The sequence below is a fragment of the Lagenorhynchus albirostris genome, chromosome 18 (genome assembly GCF_949774975.1).
Source record: "Lagenorhynchus albirostris chromosome 18, mLagAlb1.1, whole genome shotgun sequence".
NCBI classification, from domain to species: domain Eukaryota; kingdom Metazoa; phylum Chordata; class Mammalia; order Artiodactyla; family Delphinidae; genus Lagenorhynchus; species Lagenorhynchus albirostris.
In genome coordinates, this window is record NC_083112.1 from 24,172,929 (window position 1) to 24,199,702 (window position 26,774).

Here is a 26,774-nt window from a genome sequence, read left to right on the forward strand (position 1 = left end):
ACATTTTTTTTGCTTTTTGTGGTTTTGTGCTCACCATACATCTCACACGCTTTGCATTTTTATAATATAAACTGAAAGATACCTATGTTCAAACTCTCGATTTCCAAAACTTTCACAAATTACCAAGCTCCTTTTCCCTTTAATTTCCATATAATGTTTCTCATATATTTTCTTTTTTCCTGCCTTCAATAATTGCTTGTGCAACAATAAAATTAATATAATACTATGTCTTTTAAATTCTAGTAAATTAATTCTTAATCTTCTACTATAGTTCTTAAATAGCTTACATTTCATCTACTGCTTACACTGTAAACCAATAAAACAGTTGAATTTAGGGCTTATTAAAGTGATTTCTTTGGTATATGACACAGCCTCATGGTAAATCAGAACAGTTATTTTTCTTCCTTGAAAACGTGATTTTATTCTGTGTGGCATGTTGTGCTATTATGTTTAACATTTTTAGTTTTTTAAAAGTTGAATAGAGAATATTTTCAAACAGAAAGAATTCAAAACTCAATTAAAATCTCACTGACTTAATTGACAGAAACAGACAAACCATTATTCCTCATAAGTACTCTGACTAAAGCAGCCCAGAGTCAAATGCAAACCTGTTAAAAATATACACCCTGAAACCTAGAGCTGGAGGTATGTGAAATTTGGAGGGTTCCAGATTTTTAATGTTCATTCAAATGTCATATTGGCAGTATAATCAACTGAGATCTCTTTTACAACAAAAATTGAAAATTTACTACAGAAAAGCAGTCCTGACTTGAAGATAAAATATATATTGGCAAAATATAGCATGATGAATCCCTTGGTTACAGTAAATACTTAATATTGGTGATTTCATTTTTGGCTTTATGCCTTTTTCCATATTTATCTTAAACATGAAATTTTTTTTTTTAACAAACTCCCTATTACTTTTCAGTTATCTATGATGGTAAAGAATCAGATTTTTACACGGAAAAAAACTGGGCATCTGTTTGACAGAAATGAGTACTTCAAGTACGTAAGTAAATCGTTAACAGAGCTGTTACACTCTAAGCAACAGCAGTAACAAAGAAAAGATCTAGAATAAGCATTTTGTATAAAGATTACATTTCACGACATAATAAATAAATGCACTGATTTATACAACTTGTAAAAACCTTCTACTGATGATTATGAGTAATACTGTCTATTACTGACTTTGCTGATATCAGCACTGCCTCGCATAGAGTTTCAAAAGGTAAAATACTTGCCCCCAAAGCCACAAAATATACAAAGCTGGTTTGTTATTAAATACTTTGTCTGCCAGAAGTCCTACAAACTAAAATACATCTTGGCAGTTTGAATCACCAGCGTGACCAGTTTTTTGGTATAAAAAGATAAGAAAAATTTTAATATGAAAATTAATAAAACCAGTAAAAGGAGAAACCTGTTGTATAAATAGACATTTTAATGTAAAACTGAGACTTTCATTTCACTTAAGAGGAAGAAAAACTTCGATACAACTTACTTGAAGATTTGAATATAATTATATTTTCCCAGCTCTAGATAAATATATTACTCCAATTTATTAGTCATCTTCAATATACAATATATAACTCACAAAACTGGGAATGTTACAACGCCAAAACCTTTCACAGCACTAGTTACCAGTTACCAGAACTGTAAGAAATCTTTAGCTACATATCAGCTTAATACTTAGAATATAGAAACAGATATGGCTAAGCAGTGGCAAACAATAGTGCAAACAGTAAGGACAACAAAATATATTTGTTTTCCTTTTTAGCTTGAATATCTAACTGCATTATCCTACTTCAGTGGCATTATCAACTGAGTATGAAACTTACGTTAATCCATTGAGAAAGTAACCCTATGTTCCTTTAGGTTTGATTAACTTGCTCTTGAAATGCAGTTCTATGAAATATCCAGACTATTCATAAATTCCTATACAATGAATAACTTGTAGCTAAAATGAAATATTTTATGTGGAGTTTTTATAACGTTTAAGTAGTGGCTTGGTTTCTATTTTTCCAACTAAAACTTGGAAGTGCATACAAAATTAAGAGGGAGAGGATATAAATATATGTAAATAGAATCTTAATTACATAAAGGGAATTAACCTGTTCATCTATATTAGTAATATGGGGTTTTTCTTAAACATCGTTACTGAGTTTAAGGCAGCCTCAGTTACTCTGTTAAACTTCTTTTCCTGAAAATAACAGAAAGAAGTATACAAATAGGTACAGTCCAGCTGTCTTTTTATCTCTCCGTTCTCTGTCACGATAAATCTTTACAGTTTTTTATTCTAAAGGAGATGCCTCTCAACAAAACTTGGAGGAAATAAAGAGGAAACAATAATAACAATAAAAATGAATGCTTTGTGTATTAGAAAAATCAATAATCATTGCCTCTTTAAAGTTTTGCTTTAGCAGGCATTCTATTGCAAGGGCAACACATTCCCCAACTGACACAGAGATTGCTATACAAGAGTCACTGGGGAGATGCCATAGCAGAGAGAAACAAGCCCCAGGCCCCATGGCACTTGGCGTGGGGCAGTGAGGGCAGAGGCATGGCAGCCAAGCTCTGGAAACCACTTGGGAAGCTGTTCCATTGACCAATAATATTGAGGAATCTTCACTTCTTACTCTTTTCAGCTGATTTAAAGAACTGCCACTAATATCATCAATCTCTAAACCCATTGTTTCATCCAACCTGCATTTGAAAAATGCAAGATAAGTTCATTTTGGAAGGAGCGAGCAGGAGAGATCCTAGATGTCAAGGTTGAAAGATGTAATGTTTCTACAGCTTAATGAAAAGCGGTATCTTTAAGGAATTCACATCTATACAACAGAAAAGTCCACTATGTTGTCAACCCAGTGGGAGATAATAGGTAATTTACTTTAGAAATGATGTAGAGACGTTTCCACTCTAATTTTCTAAGTCATAGTTTTGCATGGGTATTTCCTTCCTCAATTCCTGTTATAAATAACTTCTATGGAGATTAAAGTAGTGGTCTCTTTATTCATTAAAATTAGCTAAAGAATCTCTAGGCAATAATGTTTTGGTCAATTATATAACTATGTAAAAATTAAGTAAAGGCTTACTGACCATATGTCACACTCGGACAGATCTTATTATAGAATTAAATAATTTGTATTTTGAGGGTCAAGAATATATTATTTTTCAGGCACTATTTTAAGGAATTATTAACTATCTGAAAATCAGGATAAGTTAGCATAATAAGAAAGCCAGACTTTAGTCTAGCAAAACATGCCTTCTTTTAGGGTCTTAATGACGCATTCACTTTACCTGTAATCATTTTGGGTCTCGCTCTTTTTTTTTTTTTTTGCATGCCTAATGATTCATTTAATGTGTGCATGTGTCCTCAAGCATGAACTATGTCAATAGGATAATCTACTGATAAACGAAAGTGAGAAGTACAAGTTGTTGGAGATCAACCCGGTCTTTACTTATCTCAGTACATATTCTTCTGAAATGTTCCCTGTGACTTAAGTTGTGAACAAATGAGAATGTCACATGAGCAAATGCAGATTGTTAGTGACTTAGACGTGGGGTGAGGGGCTGGAGAGAGGCCAGTTGTGTTGGCCAATCTCCTGTGTGCCACCTTATCTACCAAAATATAACCAAAATATATACTGGGTAGGTAGGGCTCATCTAGAACCTGGATTAGGAATAAGGATTGAGAAGAAAACTCAGCTGGGTGATGCATGAGTTTCAGCTCATTTCTGGGACTAGTTGGAGAAGGGATAGGAAACAGTGGGTTGGATAGCAAGCTATTTTGAGAAACTTCAAAGACCTCAGATCCCTCCTAGCTAGGAGAGAGAAAAACGCATCTAGGCCAGTGCTAATCACCCAACAAATCTTATTAAAAGGAAGATCTTGACTCAACAGGGCTGGAATGGACTGAGATTCTGCATTTCTATAAGCTCCCAGGTGATACGGATGCTGCTGGTGCATGGACCACATTTTGAGTAGCAATGATGCAGAGCAGTGCTATCCAGTAGAATTTTTGCAGTGATGGAACTATTCAACATCTGTATTGTCTACTATGGCTATTGAGTGATTGAAATGTTGCTAGTGCAACTGAGAAACTAAATTTCTAATTAAATTAACTTTAAACAGCCACATGGAGCTAGTGGCCACCAAGTAGGACAGCACAGATCTTACACATTCAGGGATCACCTCTTCTCAGCCACAGCAATATATGTGATGGTCCTCAAATGATCTAATCCATCAATTCATTTAGATTAGTAACTTTCCTTTTATAAAATGCAAACTGTAAAATCAGTTTCTTTACATTGTTTTCTTCCTAACACTTGGCTAGATGACCCACAGTGGGTGCTAAGGTGGGGCAAGATAAAAGGAGTCCGTTTGTAGTGGGACAGTTGATGAGGAAAGGGCAGTACGTGGCAGTGAGAATTTGAGCAACCATCTCTATTGGGCACGTGGAAAAATGGGAAGCCAGGAAGTAAGCAAGAAACTCAGAAAGTGAGGTGGAGGGACAGATGGAAGAGAAAAATTGAGTACTCTGAAATTTTATTTAGGCCTGACCCTGTCCCTTTCTTGACAAGTAAGTTGTTCCTCAGGAAAACGAGCAGTGAAGGAAAATGAAAGGAAGTGGATGTGAGCTGTGATTCCCCCTCCAGCCCTCCCAAATTATCTACATGAAGGAGAGTCTGGTGGGGAGGAAAGACGGCAATTACAGCTGGCAATCAGGCCCAGGCTTGAGCTTCTCACCTCAGCTTATGCATGGACCAAGGTGCAGAGGCCCCACCTGCACTCCCCAGAGCTGGGATCAGCCACGTGGAGAAGCTCTTCCTATCTTTGTTGTAACCCCATCTACCATGAGAAGCTGATTCCTCTGCGAGGCTGACACTGGCCTCTGGAGGCTCTGAGGGCACCATCCTGGCAAACAGGCGTGAGTGATGTCCTTTGGGTCCTACATAGCTATGCACAGACAATGCATACAGTGAAAAATGCTCCTATTCAAAACCCATTTGCTGGAAAATTCTAGCTAAGGATTCTGTTAACTGAGGTTCAACATATATAATGGATGTTACTCAAGAGTGAAAAAGCAACATCAAATACAAAATCTAATCATTTACATCTTACTCTTAAATTCTGAACATGTGATAACTAGATAATCTTTCCTATTGGCAAAGGAGAATTTGGGGAGAGTGAAAATCGGTAACGATGTTTGCATTAATTCATTCTTTTCTAGGATTTCTTGCCTCCTGGCCTCCACCTTTCCTTTTTTTTTTTTTTTTTTTTTTGTGGACAGGGATCCGCAATCTCAGCAGAGAGTTCTGAGAACACAGGGAAGTGCCTGAAAGAGCAGGATACTCTGCAGGGTGAGGGACTCTAAAAGGGACTGGAAAGGAAGACCTTTGATTTCATAAGTGTGGATAACATTAAAATTAACTGAGTAGCTCTTTGCTCTTTTAAGCTACCTGATACAATTCGCTTTGGAAAATTTCCATTTATTCACAACTTAGGTAAAATATATAGTCAGACACACTTGGTCAGGAACCTATCAAGTTTCATTTATTTTTCAGATGCCCAAATTTTGTGATTTTTACTAGTAAATACTCAAGTTATAAATAAGGATAAGCATCAAATATTTAAACCCTTTTGATATAATTAAATTATATGTCAGACAATAGCTCATTTTAAATGTTTTCCCATCGATATTTCTCTTTAAGCATCTGGAAAATAAATGTCTAGAAAATATCAATGAGAGTATAGTTCAGATTACATGTACACAAGTGTGAATGTATATGTGTATATATGTATATCTTTTGAGCACCTACCTAGAAGGCTACTTTATGAAAATTGTTAACCACTGGGTCAGTAGTACCCTGTCTACTTCTCTTATATAGAAGATTTTTAAACATTAGAATTAATTTTTTGGTATATAATGTCTAAAGAAAATTTATTTAAGGACATTTTTGTGACTTTTTGATATGTATGCCTTTGGCTTTCAAAGATTTTGATCATTGTAATGTTGACTCCTCATGCGCTAGACTGAAGTATAGTGGTTTACAAAAAGGAAAATAATATCTACCTGATAGGATGTAAGAATTAAGTGAGATAATAATAAATAATGGAAAGCCCTTAAGAAAAAATTTAAATCTCTTTTGTTGGGAAGTTTGTGTCAGGAGTCCCTTTAGCCAGTGGACGAGTCTGGGTGACCAATCAGTATACCAATCCCAGTTGAGCCGTTGGGGAAATTCCTGGATGTCAACAGTCTGCTATATTATAGATGCAAACAGAGTATTAAATAATTATTTAATTGAAATGAAAAATTTAAAACAGAATGTGGGAATTTTGGTACGGAGAGCTATAGTAAGTTTTGTTAGGCAACAGAACATATAATTTTATGAAAATATCCAGAGAATTTTCTTAATGTGCACACCTACTGTTTATGATAGGTTGGTATAAAATTGGCTTGCATAAGATATATATCATTTGTTGATTAGGGCACAGACACATGTTCACAAATTCTTAGATATAGAATATTTATGCAAAATTCCACATCAAAGAACAGAAAAGTGCCTTTAGCCAACCAAAAGGTACTTAGGTAGTAATAAATTAAATTCCATTAAAACTGACATTAAAGCTAAGTGTTACATATTAAATGTGACATGCAAGAAACAGAAAGACAATTCAGGCAGGAACATCGTGCATTAAGATTTGCATTCATTCATAGTATTTGAGGGGTTTTAACCATATTCTTTGACCACTGAGAGCTAGGAATCTGAGGTGATACCAATTCAAAACACCACTTAATTTACATCTTAGTCTTCTAGCCAGTGATTTTAAGTAAGAAGCCAATGCCTCCAATAATGAAACCCAAGAAATTTCAGCTACATATTGTTATGTGTTTGCACGGTAAGAACATTCCATCTGACCAGGTTAAAGGAAAGTAAACATTGTGCAATTCCACCTTTTGGACAATGCAATTGTCTCAGATTCCTCCCACCTTTTTACTAATATGAGCAAATTTGAATGTGTCAGGTTTGCACAATAAGAAAATGGCTTTGTGGAATGTATTTTTGTGGCACAAAATATTTTCTAATACCTCAAATCAAACTTTTCACCCATATCAAGCCATAGAGGTGCCTCAGTGGTGCTTATTTATCTAGGCAGAAAACTACAAGAAGAGCCAATGGCTCCCAAGGACTTTGTATTAAGTAGCAATTACTTTCCTTCCAAGGAACAGCACCAATATGATTACACCTCAGACTGGGGGTGTGCTCCTTCCAAGCTCTTTAATTCCCTGGAGAATTCGCTTCATATGACCCACTTTCGGTATCCCCAGGTCCTAAAAATAAAAAAAAAAAGGTAGAAAGAAAGAAAAAAGAAAGAGGAAGAAGTTTACTGACAAGAGAAAAACTGAGGATTAAATATTTAACTAGCTAATAACACAGTTAGCATTCAGCTCATTCATTTTAGTTTACATTCAATGATTTAGGAAGTAAAAGTTAGAAAAGTAAGTTTATAAAACCAAAAAAACCCTGACATTAAAAAATTGCCGACCAGTAAAAAAATCACATCTTACACAACTCTTAAATGTAACATTCTCATAAGTTATACACAAGGGCAATTCTTTAAGAGTCAAAATTACTTCCTCTTTTTTCTTTTTTTTTTGTTTTAAAAAGCACAGGTCCGGGCTTCCCTGGTGGCGCAGTGGTTGAAAGTCCGCCTTCCGATGCAGGGGACACGGGTTCGTGCCCTGGTCCGGGAGGATCCCACATGCCGCGGAGTGGCTGGGCCCGTGAGCCATGGCCGCTGAGCCTGCGCGTCCGGAGCCTGTGCTCCGCAATGGGAGGGGCCACAACAGCGAGAGGCCCGCGTACCGAAAAACAAGAAAACAAAAAAAACAAACAAAAAAAACCACAGGTCCTTTTGTGATCTCTGAAAGAAGTGACATGTGACACCAGGGTATCCACAATTAGTCTTAAAACAACTATACATTTCCTTGCTAAAATATTAAACTTACAAGTGAGGCCTGATCCTCAGGGAAGACTCCAGTGCCCATGACCTAAATGTGGAATCCAAATGCATTTGAACTTGCATTTAGAGCCTTTGATTTGAGTGAAATATTTAAATATTCCTTATACTTCGTAATGTATAAGTATAAACAATTACATAAACATTGGTATGTATCTGTGGGTTGATGCTTTTCCTCAAAACACTTTTGACCCTTTCCCTCAGAATTCTTGTTTCTTAAAGGACTATCTTCCTAAAAAAGAACCAAGGAACCAATATTTAGTTTTCAGAAATGAATGGTGATTGCAGAGTGGGCAGCACAGAGCAGGAGCCTGGCGAACAAATACTTGTTGCAGTGATAAATGAGACCCATCCAAGACAGCCATAGTATTCGCTGTCTGAAAAACTAAAAGAGATGGTGAAGGCCTCCCTATAGCTTCTTTAAGTGTAATGGGCATCATCAATTTGTGTGAAGTCAGACAACTTCTTCACAAAACAAAGAACGTGAAATATTTGAAAATTAGGAAAAAGATGACTTTCAAAGCAGCCTAGAAAATATAAGGTACCACAATTATTTGTCTGAGAAGATACACACACGCGCGCACGCGCTCTCTCTCTCCCATATACTTTATGATCTCCTTGAATTCTATAGCAGCAATGCTACTGATGATTCTGAATCCTTCTGGAAAATACTCCTTCCACAGCCAGTGCTCTTTTTGAGCTTGAGATAATTTCAGGGTATCATTTTTACAATATTTAACTGACCCTGAAAAATATTTGCTCATATGATACCAGGTCATCCACAATTAGTCTTAAGGCAACTACACATTTCCTGAGCGTGTGCTAAAACAGCAAACTTAAAAGCAAGGCCAAACCCTACAGGAAGATAGAAAGGCAGATGCATTTACAGAGGCATTTAGATTCTTTGATTTGAGTGGCATATTTTAATGTTCTTTATACTTTGTGATAACATAGTTATCTGATTAAGAAATACCTTTAATATTAAATATTTTATTTTAGGCCATGTGCCCACTGTATTCTCAAGAATAAAAACTTCTTTGAGAGATGCAGACTCTACCCAGAATTATTATTTTGGTGTCTCAAGATGAATGTTTTCCCTAGAGTTACACTAACTTCTTAGCTATATTTTCTTTAGTTTGAGTTCAATACATTCACATCTTCTAGGAGTTAGGCTGTGATAAAGTTATGCCATGATGTCTGTTATGTATTTATTTTTATCATATTCTTTAGTGTTGACTTTTTCTTTCTTTGGATGAATAGCTTTAACTTTGCAGAGGCATGCTTTGTAGATACTGTTACCCTTCTACGCACACATATACAACTTTCCAAATGGAGAAAACAAAAAACCAACCAAACAAAACCCCTGTGTCTTTACCATTTGCTTTGTTATCCCTCACTTTTTCCTACTGCCTTCTAGGAGGTAAAATAATGCAATCAGTTTATTTGTCTGTTAAAACACATTAGCAATATTTCCCCTTTCCCACCTTTAGACTGTCACATTGCTATCTCTAGTTGTTTTGATGATAAGGAAGTAACACCTGAGCCAAGATCTGAGGAGAGTTAGCCAGGTGATGGGGAGGGGGGGAAGCATACCATAGGAGGGTACACCCTTAAGGTGAGAGAGGTCAGTATTTTTAAGCAAATGAAATAGGGCCAGGGTGGAAGGGTATATAGCCCAGCAAGGGCCAGTATTCCATAGCAGGTTGACTATATAAGCAGACCTTGTAGGCCTCCCATAGACGCGAGTCTTTATTCTAACTGAAATGGGAAGCCACTAAAAGGTTTTAAGCAGAAAAGTGATACACCTGATGTTAAAATGTCACTGTGCAATGTGGATAATGGACGAGAGAGGGCACGAGTAGCAATGCGAGGGCCAGTTAGGAAGATACTGACCTTACACAGGCAAGAGGAAGGACTGTGGAAAGGAGAAAGAGAAATGTATGGAGATTAAAGTCAAACTATGTGATGGGTTTAATGAGTTAGGGGGGAAACGATAAGAAAGAGGAAGGTGCTAAATATGACCTTGGGTTTCTCTAGCTCACATCCCTGAGTTGCTAAGATGTAGAGCACTGGAGAAGGGGCAGAATGGGAGTAGGACAGGAGAGTAGAAGTTTGGTGTGGACACGTTAAGATTGACATCCTGTGTGATGGCCAAGTAGCAAGTAGAGTTGGTGATATAATCCTAAAGTTTACAAATGAGGTCACAACCTTGTGAACCCATGATATATTCAGACAGTATTCGAAGCAATGGGAATGGACAAGATTACCTAGGGAGTAGGTAACCCTTCACCAACATTAAGAGACTTTCCTCTGAAGGGTCTGCTCCCTCTTACAGCTATAACCACAGAGTACGAGGATAGCTCGTTCTCTAGCTCGGTTTTGTTCTACTGAAGGCTCTTTCTGTAAAATTACTTTCCCTTCCCATTGCCCCACACCCTGTTTTAGAACCAAAAGAGTTAAAATGGACTATGTCAATAAAACTTTTAAAAGAAAAGTTTTAAGGGAAAGAATGTAATTTGCATTAAAAATAAAAACAACAACAAAGTTTCATGAAAAACTAAATAGAAATTTTACTAACATAATTCTTAATCAGCAGCTCCTTTGTACTCTTATTTTTTTTCCAGCCAGGTCCTATCAGTCTAACTTTGACTTTTCTGTGTGAGCTTTGTTTTTTCACTCTGCAAATAACTGCTTCACTCACTGTGTGTGTATGTTTATATATGTTTGTATGTACATATATGTAACATATACATGTCTATTTATATACACACACAGCCTTTTCCTTGAACATACGATTATTCACGGCAAATGGAATGCAAGCTTCTAGAGGGCAGATGCCACCTAGAGAAGCTGGCATAATATATTAATCAGTAGCTATTCAATAAATATTGCTGCCTGCCAAGGATATCAGAAGCTACACAAATATGTTCCACGTAATGATCCTCTACATTTAGTTTTTGGTGTATTCAAGTGTTGAAGTAATTTTTACTTTATGAACTGTAACACTATGTATTTTGCTATGTTCCAGATTTGGGACTCTCAACTAAGATAATTAGTTAATCTATTATTTTATTATTATTCTGGCTAAAAATGTTTAGGTATAAGTGGTGTCTACTTTTGATGTGCTAAAACTTTATGACTCTGCTTTATAAAAATCTATACTTTAGGTTACCCATCATGGGGTCAAAGATCTCTGCTAACGTATTTGTAGATAAAGGCACAACCGTTCATGAATTTATTAGGAATTTACTGTCTCATAATTCTACGCATTTTAGAACCTGGTCTACAGGAAAGGAATCAATCCAACAAATGTTGAAGGCTTTGTCAGTTGCTTATGAATCAGTCTTGGAATTTTTAAATGGCAGCGTGGGGTAAGAAAATATAACATTACAAAATCCTACTTCTAACCCTGGGACAGAATATGCTTCTTTGGCCATTTCTATGGTTGCGTCTCCACCCAAAGAATAAAAGGGAATTGCTGCAGACCATGAATTAATACTTTTCGTTCCCTGTCATAAAAGACAAATAGACTTTGGGCTGCCTTCTAGCAAAAACAAGGCATAATTTTTACTTCATTTACTAAAGAAAATAATAAATTTATTTTTGAGAAGAATACAATTTTAATAATAAGTCATGGAAAGGAAATTTGAATTTATTTGTCTAGTTGTTCATGTGACCTCTGAAAGCTCAATTTTAAAACACAACCAAATCATAGGATTCCAAGTAGCCACTGCTGTAAGTCTCTCATCTAGTTCCATATATTAGAAAGGCTTTGTTATTGGCATTTTGAATTAATTTTTAGTTGTTAACCTTTAATTAGATATTTTCAGCAACAATATCACCTTTCACGTTGATCCAAAAAAATGAGCCGATGGAAATATGATCCATTTGGAAATATTAGCACAGGAACAGCCATACCAATGGATGCAGAGAAAACTTACTAAATTCATGCTAAGCTTTAGCTATAACAGTCAATGATTTTGACAGAAAAATATTGCTGACATTCTTGTTTCAAAATGCATACCAGGAACTCAGACCACAGGACAAGGCATATTAGATTACTGCACGTTTGCATAACATAAGCCAAGCTATAAGCACAGAACAGAACAGCACAGGAGAAAGGAGTCTGTTTTGCAAGAAAAACTTTAAGAGCAGAAGTAGCACAAAGGAAATACCTTAAGATCTCGCCTTTCCAGATGCAAGAGTTCAGCCCCTCTGATGTCATGACGGATGAAGATTTCTTTGTACTCTCCCAAATTGAGCAGATCCAGCCAAGCAGCAACTTCCTCTGTGCCCCATTTCTGAACTACCAAAGTTAAGAGCAAAACCCCCTTAATTTCTACATGCATTACAAAGCACAGGTTGGCCAAAGAAGATGCGAAACAGAGTACAGCGGCAGTGCTAGCAAAGGGAAAGGTTCAAGGTATTGTCTCAACAAAACTGCAATTCCACGTTTTCCCATGCAAGTTTCAGACTATCAGTCAACACAAGGATCTGACTCTACAAGGACATTCACTGCTGCGTACCTGTGCCTTTCTCTTTAGCTCAATTTCCTCCTTAAAGCCATGCAAACTGCACAGTATGTATAAAAAATGTATTTCTCATGATTAGGATCAGTAGTACAAGGTCTAAATAAGCTCTGATGATTTCCTTAAGGACCATATATGAAACTTATTATAGTTTAATTAGCTACAAATGCTAATTAAAATTTAAAATCTGACACAGGGTACAATTTTACACAGATTTCTGCTTCAGGTCTTGCTGACTTCAAGTACTGCCTTTATTGGTTTTGATGATTACCATTATTGATAATTATAGCAATAAATGTATTGTTAAATCAATTTAATGTCATCTAAAAACTGTCAACACCGCTTTCTAAGATTAGTTGGGTTGTTATTTTACAGTATGTACAATCACTCTTTTATACATTTTACCCAACATTGATTAGCTTAATAAAAGTCTCCTTGTTTGCCACATTTGGTTTTAAAATGCCCTTCAATAGCTGCTTTACGATTGTCAAAAATAAGGTTATGTATCACTTTTCAAAATGAGATGGCTAACTCAGAAGAGTTACAAAATGATTTGATTATGAAAGGCACCTACCATCATATACACAGAACTTGAAGGTCTTTAGCAGTAGTACAGCATTAAATTTAATCTCTAAGGAAAGGTGGAAAGGGAACTTGAAAGAATACCCAAGAGAGAGTTTAATCTTTGCTTGAGAATACAAGTGTCACAGTGGACTGTCATTACTGAGGGGCTGAAATGGCATCGTAAGTCCTTAAAAGAGAAGGAAGAGAATATATAACTTGAGGTGGAAAATATATCTAGCAAGTTAAAGGAGTAAACGAAAGTTTCTACGTTCCATTTATCAAAATGATATAGATTTTGCACATTGAAGAAGGAAAACGAGTTACAAGCCTTGAATTATTGTTAGCAAGACGAAGACCCATCTAACAGACATGCTGACATTCACTCAGCAAAGTAGAAGCAAATCGGCAACCGCCTTGTAGACTTGTTAACTGCATGACTACAGACTCCTACTCGTGTTTGGATTTATTTTAGGTGTGATATGACTTTTTTATTATGGTAAAGTGAACATAAAATGAAATTCACCATTTTATAGTGTACAGTTCAGTGGTATTTAGTACATTCATAACATGCTGCAGTAATCACCACTCTCTAGTCTCAGATCACTTTCATCCCCTCGGTGATGAGGTGATACCACCTCAATACGTTATTTTTTTCATAATGTTATCCCTTCCCTTCCCGTGTGGATCACCTACCAGCCTGTGAACTTGTCTTCTGCTTCTGAACCTTCTCCTTTTTGAATTTGGGCACAATACGAAATACTGTGCTTCTGCTGTTTCTCTTGGTGCAATCCATGGGGGGCTCCTGTTCGAGTCGAGCAAGAAGAGAATTTTCTCAGGATGTTAGGAGAAGAAAAACCCACTCTGATAGCACAGATAACATAGATGTAAGTTATCCACACAAAATATTGTTGAAGTGGTAACTTCTTCCCCAAAAGTTCACAATGTTACGTACTCCTGAAAAGGTACCGATTCCCATAAGATGCCTTTGTTCACATAAAAGCTTTTTCTCGTTGGTTCAAGAAAAGTGCATCTGAAAGTAGTCTCCCCTGACCTGTGGTTTCCCTTTCCGCGGTTTCTGTTGCCTGCGGTCAACCATGGTCTGAAAATACTACATGGAAAATTCCAGAAATAAACAATTCATAAATTTTAAGTTGTGCACCGTTCTGAGTAGTATGATGAAATCGTGAGCCATCCTGATCTATCCCGTCTGGGATGTGAATTATCCCTTTGTCCAGCGTATCCCATCTGTTGGTCACTTAGTAGCCATCTGAGTTATCAGATCAACTGTTGTGGTAGCACAGTGCTTGTGTTCCAGTCACACTTATTTTACTTAACAAGGGCCCCGAGGCACAAGAGTAGTGAAGCTGGCAATTCAGATATGCCAAAAAGGGGCTGTAAAATTGCTTCCTTTAATGAAAAGCTGAAAGTTCTCGACTTAATAAGGAAAGAGAAAAATCGTATGCTGAGCTTGCTAAGACCTACAGTAAGAACGAATCTTCTGTCTGTGAAATTGTGAAGAAGGAAAAAGAAATTCATGCTAGTTTTGCTGTTGCATCTCAAACTGCAAAGGTTATAGCCACAGTGCATGAGAAGTGCTTAGCTGATATGGAAAAGGCATTACATTTGTACAATAAGATATTCTGAGAGAGAGAGATACCACATTCACATAACTTTTATTACAGTATATTGTTATAATTGTTCTATTTTATTATTCGTTATTGTTGTTCATCTCTTACTGTGCCTAATTTATAAATTAAACTTTATCTTAGGTATGTATGTATAGGGAAAAACATAGTATATATAGGGTTCAGTACTCCTCTGAGGTCCACTGGGGGTCTTGGAACGTATACTTCCTGCAGAGAAGGGAGGACGACTATATTCAAAATGTATTTTCTCCTGAACATCTCTTTTTCAAAGGATGCATTCAAATTCTATTGTCACAAAGCGTACACATTTATAAAGAAACAGGACAAATTTTACATACCTCATCCTCATTTGGGTGTAAGATATAATAAAGCCAAGGGATCTCTGTTAATTTCTGTAGCTCCACCTCCACGGAATGCAAGGCATTGGATACCCGCTCTTCATGTGGAGATTCCAACTGCTATTTGACCAGCAGATTAAAAACAAAATAAAACAAGCCTCAGTGACCAACCTCAAACAGAATAAATTATTTTACTGACACTGAACATCCTCATCTCTTATCAGACGAGGCTAGATTGTTGTTGGTTTTAATACAAAAGAATATGGAAAAAAGAACAAATTATTTTATACTGAGTTCATTTAAGCAAATCTGAATAGATTTATTCCTTACTTCCCAAAGATGATATAAGTAGCTAGTGTGACTTTAATAATTTCACAGAGAAAAGTATTACTTATGGTGATGTTTTTTCTATGTAAATCCAACCCTCCTCCCTTCCTATCCATGCATCCATCCGCCCATTCTGCCGGCTTGCACTAGGGAGTAATCTCATCATTCTACTTCTTTGTGGCAAAAATCATTCTGATTTACATAGGTCGCTGTGTGAACAAATAATAATATTTTAAATTGGTCAAAATTATGTCATATAATAAGAACTGCCTGGCACAAAAATCCTCTGGATAATTAAAATAACAGGTTAAAAAAAGACCCATGGATCTCAGAAAAATTTGTGACAAAAAGTTGTTGTACAAATCAGGGCAAAGCAAAAAGCTAAATGGCTTGTAACCTGGAAGAGGGCTAGCAAACTTTAAAGAGAATTTAACTGGTCACCTATTATCCACCCATTTGAAGCAGTTATTAAAAGTCACTTACAAATTCAGTAAATGAATAAAGGTGAAACAAACACTGTTAGGTGCAGAATTGAAAGGGAGGCGACTGAATTCTAGTCCTGGCCTTTTTACTAACTATGCAACCAAGGGAAGATGAATTGATTTCAGGGGTCTTAAGTTTCCTTCTCAATAAATAGTAGAAAGTGACTACACACTTTCTAAGATCTCTTCCAGCTAATCAATACCTTTATAAACTACTTTAAAATTGTAGAGTACCTACATATAGGTTCACAGAATTTTAAGCTGAAGGTTCAGAGAGAATATTACTGTTATTTATTAGGGACATTATTTTTCTCCCTCTGTTATTCAAGGGATCTAGCATTTCTAGAAGTTAATAAAATTATGGAGATTTTCCACCAGGTCAAATAAAATTTACCACTTTCCTTTAAGTCTAAGAATATATGTCTTACAAAATTGATAAAATGGTTATTGCATATTCATTCTACAAGCAAAATGAAGCATATAACTTAGTTGCTCTCAAACACGACTGACTATTTTGATATCAATATTGCCAAATATTAAAAAAAAATTCACTGGTATACATTTCAAACCAAACATCCATATTTGACAATGACAGAAGAATTAAAAGTGGAGGGGAATCCTTATACGTTAACATAATATAATTGATTAATATTAACCAAGTAACATTTAATGGGTATTTTCAGTGTAGAGAGCTAAAATACAGCATAAGTTATGCTTTTAGTTCTCGTCAATCAGAAATTATCTTAAATGTATTTCAAATAACATGAAAAAAATACATGTCCTTCATCCAATAATTGGGACCAAGGTCACAGCTCACTGGTTTTCCTATAGGACTAATTTTAGAAGAGCAGCAAGAAGAATTCAGGTTAATAATAGAAGTGCCAAGAATAGCCAAGAAGATTTTCTCATTGGTTTTATCAGAAGAGAGATTCAATGTTTCTTCCTAAAAATTTCTCTTCACGACCATAGCAAAGGCAGCCACCTCTGGCCCCAAGGAAGTTATACTTGAGCTTCCCTCGGAGGTGGGTAAAAGCAATGGACTTCATGCAGCCTTGAAGCTTCTCTTCTAAGAGCAAAGGATGCTCCAAGGGTGATACATTTTACTCTGGACTCCAGTCAAGCAGATATTCCAACCAATCACTTACAGTTGGCTAGTCTATGGAACACACCTCTCGTTCTTCCACTGTACCAGATGCTATGACTTTTATTCTCGCTTTTATTTAGATGTATACATCTTCCCAAGAAAGAGATAAAATTACAGTAAAGAGAAATGTTTTAAGATCATCACCTATCAATTAATCCAAATTGTTACAAGGAAGAAAACAATAGCTAATGTACCTGGCCTTCTACAGTTACAACAGCATGTGTGAATAACCTACAATGGAACACTAGGTGGCGAAAAGACCCAACGTGCTAGAACATTTCAAGGGTGAGGGAAGAAAGGCTGATTAGTAAAGGACTGAGGTCCATGAACTTGTGGTCTGATTCAGACTTGGCTGCAACTTGATTTCCAACACCCATCTTGAGTTAACCTACGAATAGGTCTAGTTCTTGAAATTTAGTTCTTGAAACACGGAATCTAGAAAGCATCATCTAAGCAAATCTAGAAAATAACAATCATATTTCAAATGTTAATTCCAGGAACACAACTCATGATTTCCTCTACTTTTCTGCATTAATGGGTTAATGAGTCCCTAGGGAATGTCTACCACTCTCTGTAAAGTTCAAGATTCTCAAAGCCGACTGGGGGGAACATATGTATGCATATGGCTGATTCACTTTGGTGTACAACAGAAACTAACACAGTATTGTGAAGCAATTATACTCCAATAAGGATTTATTAAAAAACAAACAAAAAAAAACCACGATGAGGGGAAATCTCTACTCCTGTTAGCCTAAATTGTAACTCCCAGGTGTAGCCATAAATTTTCTTGAAGGCAAAAGCTAGGTAAAAAGGAAGCTCTAGGGATGGAGGCCGGAGGCTGCTTGTGCATTAGAATCTGATGAATGCGTGCTCCCTAATGAACACAAGAACCATACATTTATCATCATTCTGATGTTATCCACCATTTCTTTTCCTTACCAAAGGAACCCTGCCAACTAGTAAAGACTCTGTTTCATTATACAGGGCCTTCACATTGATGGCTATTTCAGTGGCAGTGTCTCTCGTAAGACTCTAGGAAAAAAACAAAACAAAACATCAAAGACAAGTAGTTCTGTATTAAATTGGGATTCAATCATCAGCGAGTACTTTACACTTTACTCTTCCGATTTAAATTCACATCGCAAATACTTTAAAAAGTCTACCAAAATTCTATGGTAATTGCAAAATTTCACACTCACATTCGTTAGCATGATTACCTCTTCTAATTCTGTGAGCACAGAGCCAGAAGAATGCACTGACTGTAGTGAATACACCCAGGACCACATCTCCTACACACGAACATGTATATGCTGGCGACAACAGACACATATTCCCACAAGAATTAAGTCAAAGAAAATTATGTCTTAAAAGGGACATTATCTGATCATAATTAATTCTATCCATTGAGTATCACTCTCCACAGTTCCAACCGGATTGATTTTTAGATTTTAATAATCTTGAGGACTCACACTTATTTGTATAATAACTTAGGTAAATCAACTGAATAATTGAAAGGGTAAAAATAATGTTACCAGTTTTCTCTATGCCCTACATCACATTTCATCACATTTCTATTCTATCCACTCTATTATTAACTTCTACATTAGAAAATTAACTAAATTTACTGATTTAGTAAAACAAAATGGAGAATAATTTCAGTGGACAACCTCAAAAATGCATGAACAGCTCTAGTTAAATGCATGATATCTAGGCTTGCCCTATATGAAGGTGCAGGGGAGAAGGTAAAAAAGAGGAATGGTAGTACTTAAAAAGAGAAGGAGCACAAGGAAGATGGGAAGGTGACAAGTGATGGAAAGTGAAATAGAAAAAAAGGAAGCAAATTAAAGAGCAGGAGTGGAAACACAGCAGAAAAGGAAAATAAAGAAAAACCTGGCCACAATCGAATGATAAGCTTCTGGCTGAGACGCGTATAGACTAGTATTATGTTCTTTCAAAGGATGTGGCACATTTTGTACCAAGCTATATGTGGAACACCAAAAAATCTGCGGAATGGGCATTTACCATTGGCTCCTCACCTCTGGGAAGCGTGGGTTGGCTTTGTTCAGTGCGTGGGAGCATGCGTTCACTGCGTGCGCCAGCTCTTGCTCCAAAAGACAGTGGATGGTGGCTGCATCACAAATCCTGAAAGCAAAAACGAGGCAAATGGGCTTCCCTGGTGGCGCAGTGGTTGAGAGTCCGCCTGCCGATGCAGCGGACGCGGGTTCGTGCCCCGGTCCGGGAAGATCCCACATGCCGCGGAGCGGCTGGGCCCGTGAGCCATGGCCGCTGAGCCTGCACGTCCGGAGCCTGTGCTCCGCTACGGGAGAGGCCACAACAGTGAGAGGCCCGCGTACCGCAAAAAAAAAAAAAAAAAAAGGTCATGAAAGGAAATTTATTTAATAACTGCTCGATTATGAATGGCATGGGGTAGATTTACAAAATTCAAACCCTGTTGCAACAAAAAATACTAACCCCAAATCTTCTATATAAAAAAAGTTAGATCTAGAATCAGAGATAAGCATATTGAGGTGTTATTTGGAAGAAGAGGGCATAGTAACATTTCATTTTGCTGTATCACTGGAAAGTTGAGAGGGGTCCCAAATGTAGAGCGTAGACACATCTTTTATTCGCTGAAACTTCAACCAGGCACAAATACAACAGATTAGGGGAAAAACATTGCCACATATATCTTCTATATGCTAAGTGCTTTATATTCATTATCTAATTTAATATTCACAACCTAAAAGGTAGCTGTGGTTGCCTTTCTCCACTTTATAGATGAAGACATTGAGGCTCAGAAAGATTTAGTATGTGATACTAAATCACATACTAATTCACATACAGTGATAGAGCCAGGATTTGAATCGACGTCTATCCAACGCCAAAGCCTGTAGTGCCACTGTCCTCTGGAATATAAACCTTCAAGAACAGTCCTAGAATGACACGATTCTGGAGGCAATGAGGCCAAGAAGAAAAAGGAGGAGAGGGACTTCCAGGTGGTCCAACGGTAAAGAATCCACCTCCCAATGCAGGGGACGCGGGTTCGATCCCTGGTTGGGGAACTAAGATCCCACATGCCATGGGGCAACTAAGCCCGCGTGCCACAACTACTGAGCTCGGGAGCCTCAACGAGAGAGCCCATCTGCTGCAAACTACAGAGCCCATGCGCCACAACTAGAGAGAGAAAAAAAAAACCCGCATGCCACAACTAGAGAGAAGCCTAAGTGCCACAATGAAGAGCCCGTGCGCTGCAACTAAGACCTGATGCAGCCAAAAAAATAAAAAGGAGGAGAAGTTCTACTGATTGCTAGAAAATGATGCAAGCTTTGCAGGTGACAAGAAGGTAAGACTATCCTAATCCTTTTGCTTCTAACATCTTCAAGGAAAATGATCTTCAATCTGGAAAGGGAAGAATAAAAGAAGAGACAGAAGCCCCACATGGCTGAATCAAGAGTTTAATTCTTAAGGATCCTACACTGATATCCAAGGCACAAAGGAACTTGCAAATGTCACCTAAGCATCCTTACCAATAACCTTGAGAAATCATGAAGAAGAGGTTATTAACAAGAAGAACAGAGATAGATAAACGTTATTCTAATTTTCAAGGAAAAAGAAAGTTGTAAATCAACTTCAAATTAACATTTTCAACTGCTAACTGAATCTCCTCCTAGGTATTTCTAATGTAACTGAAATTCTGTAAGTCCAACATGGAACCCATCATTTTCCCTCTCAAAATCTGTTCCTCTTCCTGAATAATATGGCTTCATCAAAGGCACCTTAGTCTAACCAGCCATTCACTAGGAAACTTAGGATCATCCTGAACGTGCCTGTGTACCAACTTTAGACCCTAACCTATCTTAAATCCTTCTTCTCCTTCCCATCTCTACTGCCTCAGTCCATTGTTTCCTAACAGGACCATTCTGACAGTGTTCACCCTTGCCCCAGCTTTGCTGTTCTGTGGACAGTGCTTCACATTGCTTCCAGAAACATCCTGATAAAGATCTGCCCACCCCCCCACCGCCGCTCAACTCTCTGTCCACATTTTCCACACTCTCAAATATACCACGTTAACATTTCAGTCACTCCAAACACCCTGAGATTTCCTAAAAGTACCATGCACTCACACTCCTCTGGGTTTTATTACCCAGGCTGGCTCCCATTCTTAGATTACTCCTTCTCTTATTCTTCTTTCAAGACTAGGCTGAGAAGTCACTTCCTCCAGGCAGGCCTCCCTCACTGCCTCTGGCCTCCTCTGGGCATCCACAGTGCCCACTGTGACAGATCTTTGGCCACACATCTCCCTCCTACTACTCTGCCAGCAAATTATGAAGAGGGACTGCAGTCATCGTGGCATCCCAGTGCCTAATATGATGGTTGGCACACAGAAGAGGCTCAAAATTATTTGTTGAATATTGAATGAATACATTGTGAAAATTAATGAGTGATCCTGATTTTCATCATTTGCAAAATTTATAAAGAGATATGGGGAATCAAACTAGGTAGACCAAAAGCAAATCTGGTCAACCTTCACTTTTCTTCTTTCTTAAATTTATTTATTTATTTATTTATTTATTTTTGGCTGCATTCGGTCTTCATTGCTGCATGTGGACTTTCTCTAGTTGTGGAGAGCAGGGGCTACTCTTCATTGAGGTGCATGGGCTTCTCATTGTGGTGGCTTCTCTTGTTGCAGAGCATGGGCTCTAGGTGTGACGGCTTCAGGAGGTGTGGCACGTGGGCTCAGTAGTTGTGGCATGTGGGCTCAGTAGTTGTGGCTCATGGACTTAGTTGCTCCGTGGCATGTGGGATCTTCCTGGACCAGAGCTCAAACCTGCGTCCCCTGCATCGGCAGGCGGGTTCTTAACCACTGCACCACCAGGGAAGCCCCTTTCCTTCTTTTCTATTTCAACATTTTGATCAGTGACCAGGTGAAGGTGTGGGAAAAATATGAGTGACCATGCTCAGAACACTGAGTACACCAGACATGCTGTGCTAATAAGCACTTCACATGGTGGGTCTCACTTAACCTTCACAGCGACCTGGTCAGGCAGCTTGTATCCCCATTTGGTGGATAAGATTTAGGTGAGGAGGAGATAAGAAACTTGCCCACCGTCCCTCCTCCCCCCTGAAGTCTGCCCCTGGTCATAGTGATTTTTAGCCGTTTTGCAGTCACAGAACTTATTATTTTTATCGTCTCTTTCTGTCTCCTAAAATTAATTTCTGTGGTCTCACAAACTCTGTGATACATCTGCCGGAAACTGATTCTTGGACTCTTCCCACGTTCACCCCCTGACTTTTTTGGGGGTTTTTTGCATGGTTAATGTTTGCATTTCCTTCTACCTCCCATAAACACTTAAAAATTATGAGGCACCATATAAGTGAGTAGTATAGTGTAAAGATTATGTGTAAACTGGGGAAATAATAATGGAAGGGTTTTATATATATATGTAAAACATGACAGGGTTCATTAGGCGAGTTCTCCATTGTGTTTCAGGAAGTCAGAGATCTGGCCTGTGGAGAACACAGGTCTGTGCACGCGTGTGTTGGAGGCGAGCTGATGGAAAAAAACAGTGAATACTGAGGCATAAATGAAGCAGCAAATGAAGAAGGAGGGTAAAGGCATCTCTTCTAGATACCCCAAACAACTGCAATGATGTATTAAAACTACAAAAACCAGGCTTTCCTGGTGGTGCAGTGGGTAAGAATCCACCTGCCAATGCAGGGGACACGGGTTTGAGCCCTGGTCCGGGAAGATCCCACATGCTGCGGAGCAACTAAGCCCGTGCGCCACGACTACTGAAGCCCGTGCACCTAGAGCCCGTGCTCTGCAACAAGAGAAGCCACCACAATGAGAAGCCCATGCACCGCAACGAAGAGTAGCCCTCGCTCACTGCAACTGGAGAAAGCCTGTGCGAGGTAACGAAGACCCAACGCAGCCAAAAATAAATAAACAAAATAAATGAATTTATTAAAAAAATAATACAAAAACCAAAATTGGCCAAGACCAGCATTCTCACAGCTCCCAAGGTTCACAGGACTTCGGTACCTGGTGATGAGTTCCTCTGCAGCCTGCGAGCACAGCTGCATCTGAGACACCTCTTCTGTCGCCAGGTCAACTGCATGCTGGATGTACAAATGCGTTCGAAGAACTGGTTTACCAGAATCACACTTCTGCTTATCTTCCCAAGATTTCAGAGTGCTTTCAAAGGCCTATTTAAAATCAATATTGCAATGAATTGTTAGTTTAGAGCTCCGAGGCCCAAATAAATGTGTATTTAGATAGTACATGAGTGACTCTGAAATGACTATTGTTTTCCCTAATCTAACACCTCATTAAATCTATCATAAGTACAAAAAAGATATTTTAAAGTTTTCTAGTGGACTGCAACTAATAAAAAGTAATGTAATTGATGATGATGATTATATGACTGAAAAGTTTTTAAAAAGACAGCTTCAATTTATGCTTCAATGTTTACTATTATATGCGTAACAGACAGGATGGATATTGCAGCCTTGTTTGTTATGGGTGTGACCTTAATTAAGAATACATATTCTGGGGACTTCCCTGCTGGTGCAGTGGTTAAGAATCCGCCTGCCAATGCAGGGGACAGGGGGTTGATCCCTGGTTCAGGAAGATCCCACGTGCTGTGGAGCAACTAAGCCCATGTGCTGCAACTACTGAGCCCACCCACTGCAACTACTGAAGCCTGTGTGCCTAGAGCGCCTAGAGCCCGTGCTCTGCAACAAGAGAAGCCACCGCAATGAGAAGCCTGCACACCACAACGAAGAGTAGTCCCCGCTCGCTGCAACTAGAGAAAGCCCGCGCGCAGCAACAAAGACCCAACGCAGCCAAAAATAAAATATAATTAAAAAAAAAAATACAGATTTTGGAAAAGGCAAAACTATAAAGACAGTAAAAAGATGGGGTTGCCAGGGTTGGGATAAGAGAGGATGGGTAGGTGGAGGACAAGTGATTGTACATTTGTCAAAACCTGTAGAATGTAGAACACGAAGAGTAATGTAAACTACTATTTTAGTTAATAATAATGTATCAATAGTGGCTCATCAGCCGTAATAAATGTACCACACTAAAGCAAGATGTTAAGGGGAACACACTAGGGGAATATGATAGGGGAATAGGGAGGTGAGGAGGGATTTGGGAATGGAATCAGAATTCTCTGTAGTTTCGGCTCAATTTTTCTCTAAACCTAAAAAAAATAAGCTAATTATTTTAAGAACTAAGTAAATATTTGTTCATATTTTAAAGCACAATCTAAATGTCAGACTTAAAAGACAATTTAAATCTTTTCCCTTGGTTTCTATTTTGCAAAACAATTTAAGATTCTTTTTAAAGGAAAATTTAGAAGAATGTTGTTTTGTTACATACCCTGTCCCTTGTGAGCATCTGAGCTCTGTTTTTGTGCACAATTTTGATAATCCCTGGAGGCTGAACCCATGCTTCGCCATCCACCTGCACTGGGACTCCCTCATCGCCAAATATAGTGATTTTTACTGTACGGCACTGAAATAAAACAAGTTATTTTAGAGTACAAATCATCCTGAGAAGCTGACACTCAGTCTTGTATTCACACTTGACTTTTAATCCCTTCTGTGGAATGTAATGTTATGCTTTTCCACTTAGGATAACACGGTAACAACTGACATGACAAGAAAGTCCATTATTTTACAGATGAATATACAGTGTAGGAGTCATTTGGAATAGCTTTCTCAGTGGCCCAAATAGTGAAGTCAGGTTTGAGTAGAGAAACCAACCTGGGCTATTCGATGGTGCTGCAGTTTAATGACCCTTGAAACTGCCATTTGCACGCTATCAAATATTGCAACGACTTCCAGGATCTTGTCATCAAATGATGGTGCAGCAAATATCTAAAAGAAAAACCGACATTACACTTCCATTGATACAGTTAAGGTTTAGGTGAAGTGGTACTTCAAGCAATGTAAACTCTGCAACAGACATATTTTTAAAAACTTATAAAAACCATTAGCAGAAAGGTAAGTAAATATTATTATGAAATGATAATCTAAGGACAAAAAAAAAATCACTGAACATAGCTTAAAATAAACAAACACAATAAAAATGTTTTAAAACCTACACAGATAAAATACTCCATGCCCCTCTTATAAAGCACTCGTAGGACCAATGAACTAATATGTTTCCAAATAATTCATCTTGATATAAGATGTATTAAATACCTGTTCATACTAACTCAGATATCTTGATACAATGATGCATGCAACTTTAGGAAACTTTAAAATTTCAAAAGGTGATGCAGATTTCATAAAGTTAAAGCTAATGAACATGCAAATTATGATCCAATTCACTTGATATGTTCTAAGGGAAATCTTTCAAGGTGTTACAAGCAATGTGCGTATGTGCTTTATACCTACAACAACTTTTCAGCACATTTGAGAACATGAAAAGAAATCTCAAAGGATGAAAACACGTGGGCTTACTTTGCTTTGATGTTAAATGCATTTTCACAAAATCAACTTAACCTACAAATTTTCAATTTCAGTTGTATTACTTTGTTCCTTTTATGTTCTCTTTTACTATAACATAAATAATCATGCCTCTGAAAAAATATTCAGTATAAAGTAGTATCATAATTAAAATTTTTACTGAAAATATCAGGACACAAATTTGGGAACTTTTCATTATCAGACTGCCTGGCTTTAAACCCTGTCTCTTCTACTTATGAACTGTGTGAACTTTGTGTCAGTTTCTTCACTGATAAAATTTAGATAAAAATTGAGGGTATTAAGTTATGAGTGTGAAGCTCTCAGAATCCTGTCTGCCTATCTTTATTTATCTTAATCTCACTGATTTCTTCTCCTTAAAATATTTAAGAGTGATGATGGGCTGACAAATAATTGGTTGCTAATTTAAATTTTTATACTCCAATAGGATTGGAATATATTCACATTATGAAAATTAAAAATACTTTCCAATTTATTTTATACTTTAATCCCTGCCTGCACATTTAAGAGCCCTGAGAAATTTGTTCAGTGGAACCACTACATCATGAGCTTCAAGTCAAAGGGCTTATCATTCATTGTATGTGACTCTTCAAAGATCATGGTAAACTTCTCATTTTTATTGTTATATATACTTTCATAATTGTGCCTTCTCTCATTATCTTTAGGACAAATGCATTTCTTTTTTTTTTTTTGGTGTGTGGGCTTCTCATCACGGTGGCTTCTCTTGTTGTGAAGCACAGGCTCTAGGCGTGCAGGCTTCAGTAGTCGCAGCATGCAGGCTCAGTAGTTGCAGTACGCAGGCCCTAGAGCACGCGGGCCTCAGTAATTGTGGCGCATGGGCTTAGTTGCTCTAAGACATGTGGGATCGTCCCAGACCAGGGCTTGAACCCGTGTCCCCTGCATTAGCAGGCGGATTCTTAACTACTGTGTCACCAGGGAAGTCCCTGGAACAAATGCATTTCTTAGGTTGTGTTTTCTTCTTTTTTAATACAGGAAAGCATAAAAACAAAAATAGCCCTAAACCTCAATGGCCAAATGAGCCCTTTGACATTTCTAAAAATTAAAATAATAATAATAATATAAATCTGGAAAATTAAAGGTATAGAAAGGTATTTTGTTAGGCAGAATAATATTCTCCTCCCTGCCGTCCAAAATGGCCATGTCCTAATCCCTGGAACCTGTGAATGTTACCTTACATGGCAAAAGAGACTCTGCAGATGTGATTA

General features: G+C 37.6%; 1 protein-coding gene across 2 annotated transcripts in view; it reads right to left on the reverse strand.

The window, feature by feature from the left end:
- Positions 1–6,283: 6,283 nt before the first annotated feature.
- Positions 6,284–26,774, reverse strand: part of DGKH (diacylglycerol kinase eta) — a 167,025-nt gene continuing 146,534 nt past the window's right edge. The window contains exons 23-31 of one of the 2 annotated variants that reach the window (XM_060128750.1): positions 24,823–24,936; positions 24,437–24,571; positions 23,096–23,259; positions 19,089–19,194; positions 17,992–18,084; positions 15,100–15,219; positions 13,809–13,917; positions 12,198–12,328; positions 6,284–7,333 (exon numbers count right to left, since the gene is read on the reverse strand). In XM_060128750.1, coding sequence (XP_059984733.1) covers positions 7,250–7,333; positions 12,198–12,328; positions 13,809–13,917; positions 15,100–15,219; positions 17,992–18,084; positions 19,089–19,194; positions 23,096–23,259; positions 24,437–24,571; positions 24,823–24,936 — 1,056 coding nt within the window. In that variant the 3' untranslated portion in view covers positions 6,284–7,249. The remainder of the gene's footprint in view (positions 7,334–12,197; positions 12,329–13,808; positions 13,918–15,099; positions 15,220–17,991; positions 18,085–19,088; positions 19,195–23,095; positions 23,260–24,436; positions 24,572–24,822; positions 24,937–26,774) is intronic. The other variant, XM_060128751.1, reaches the window with a different exon arrangement.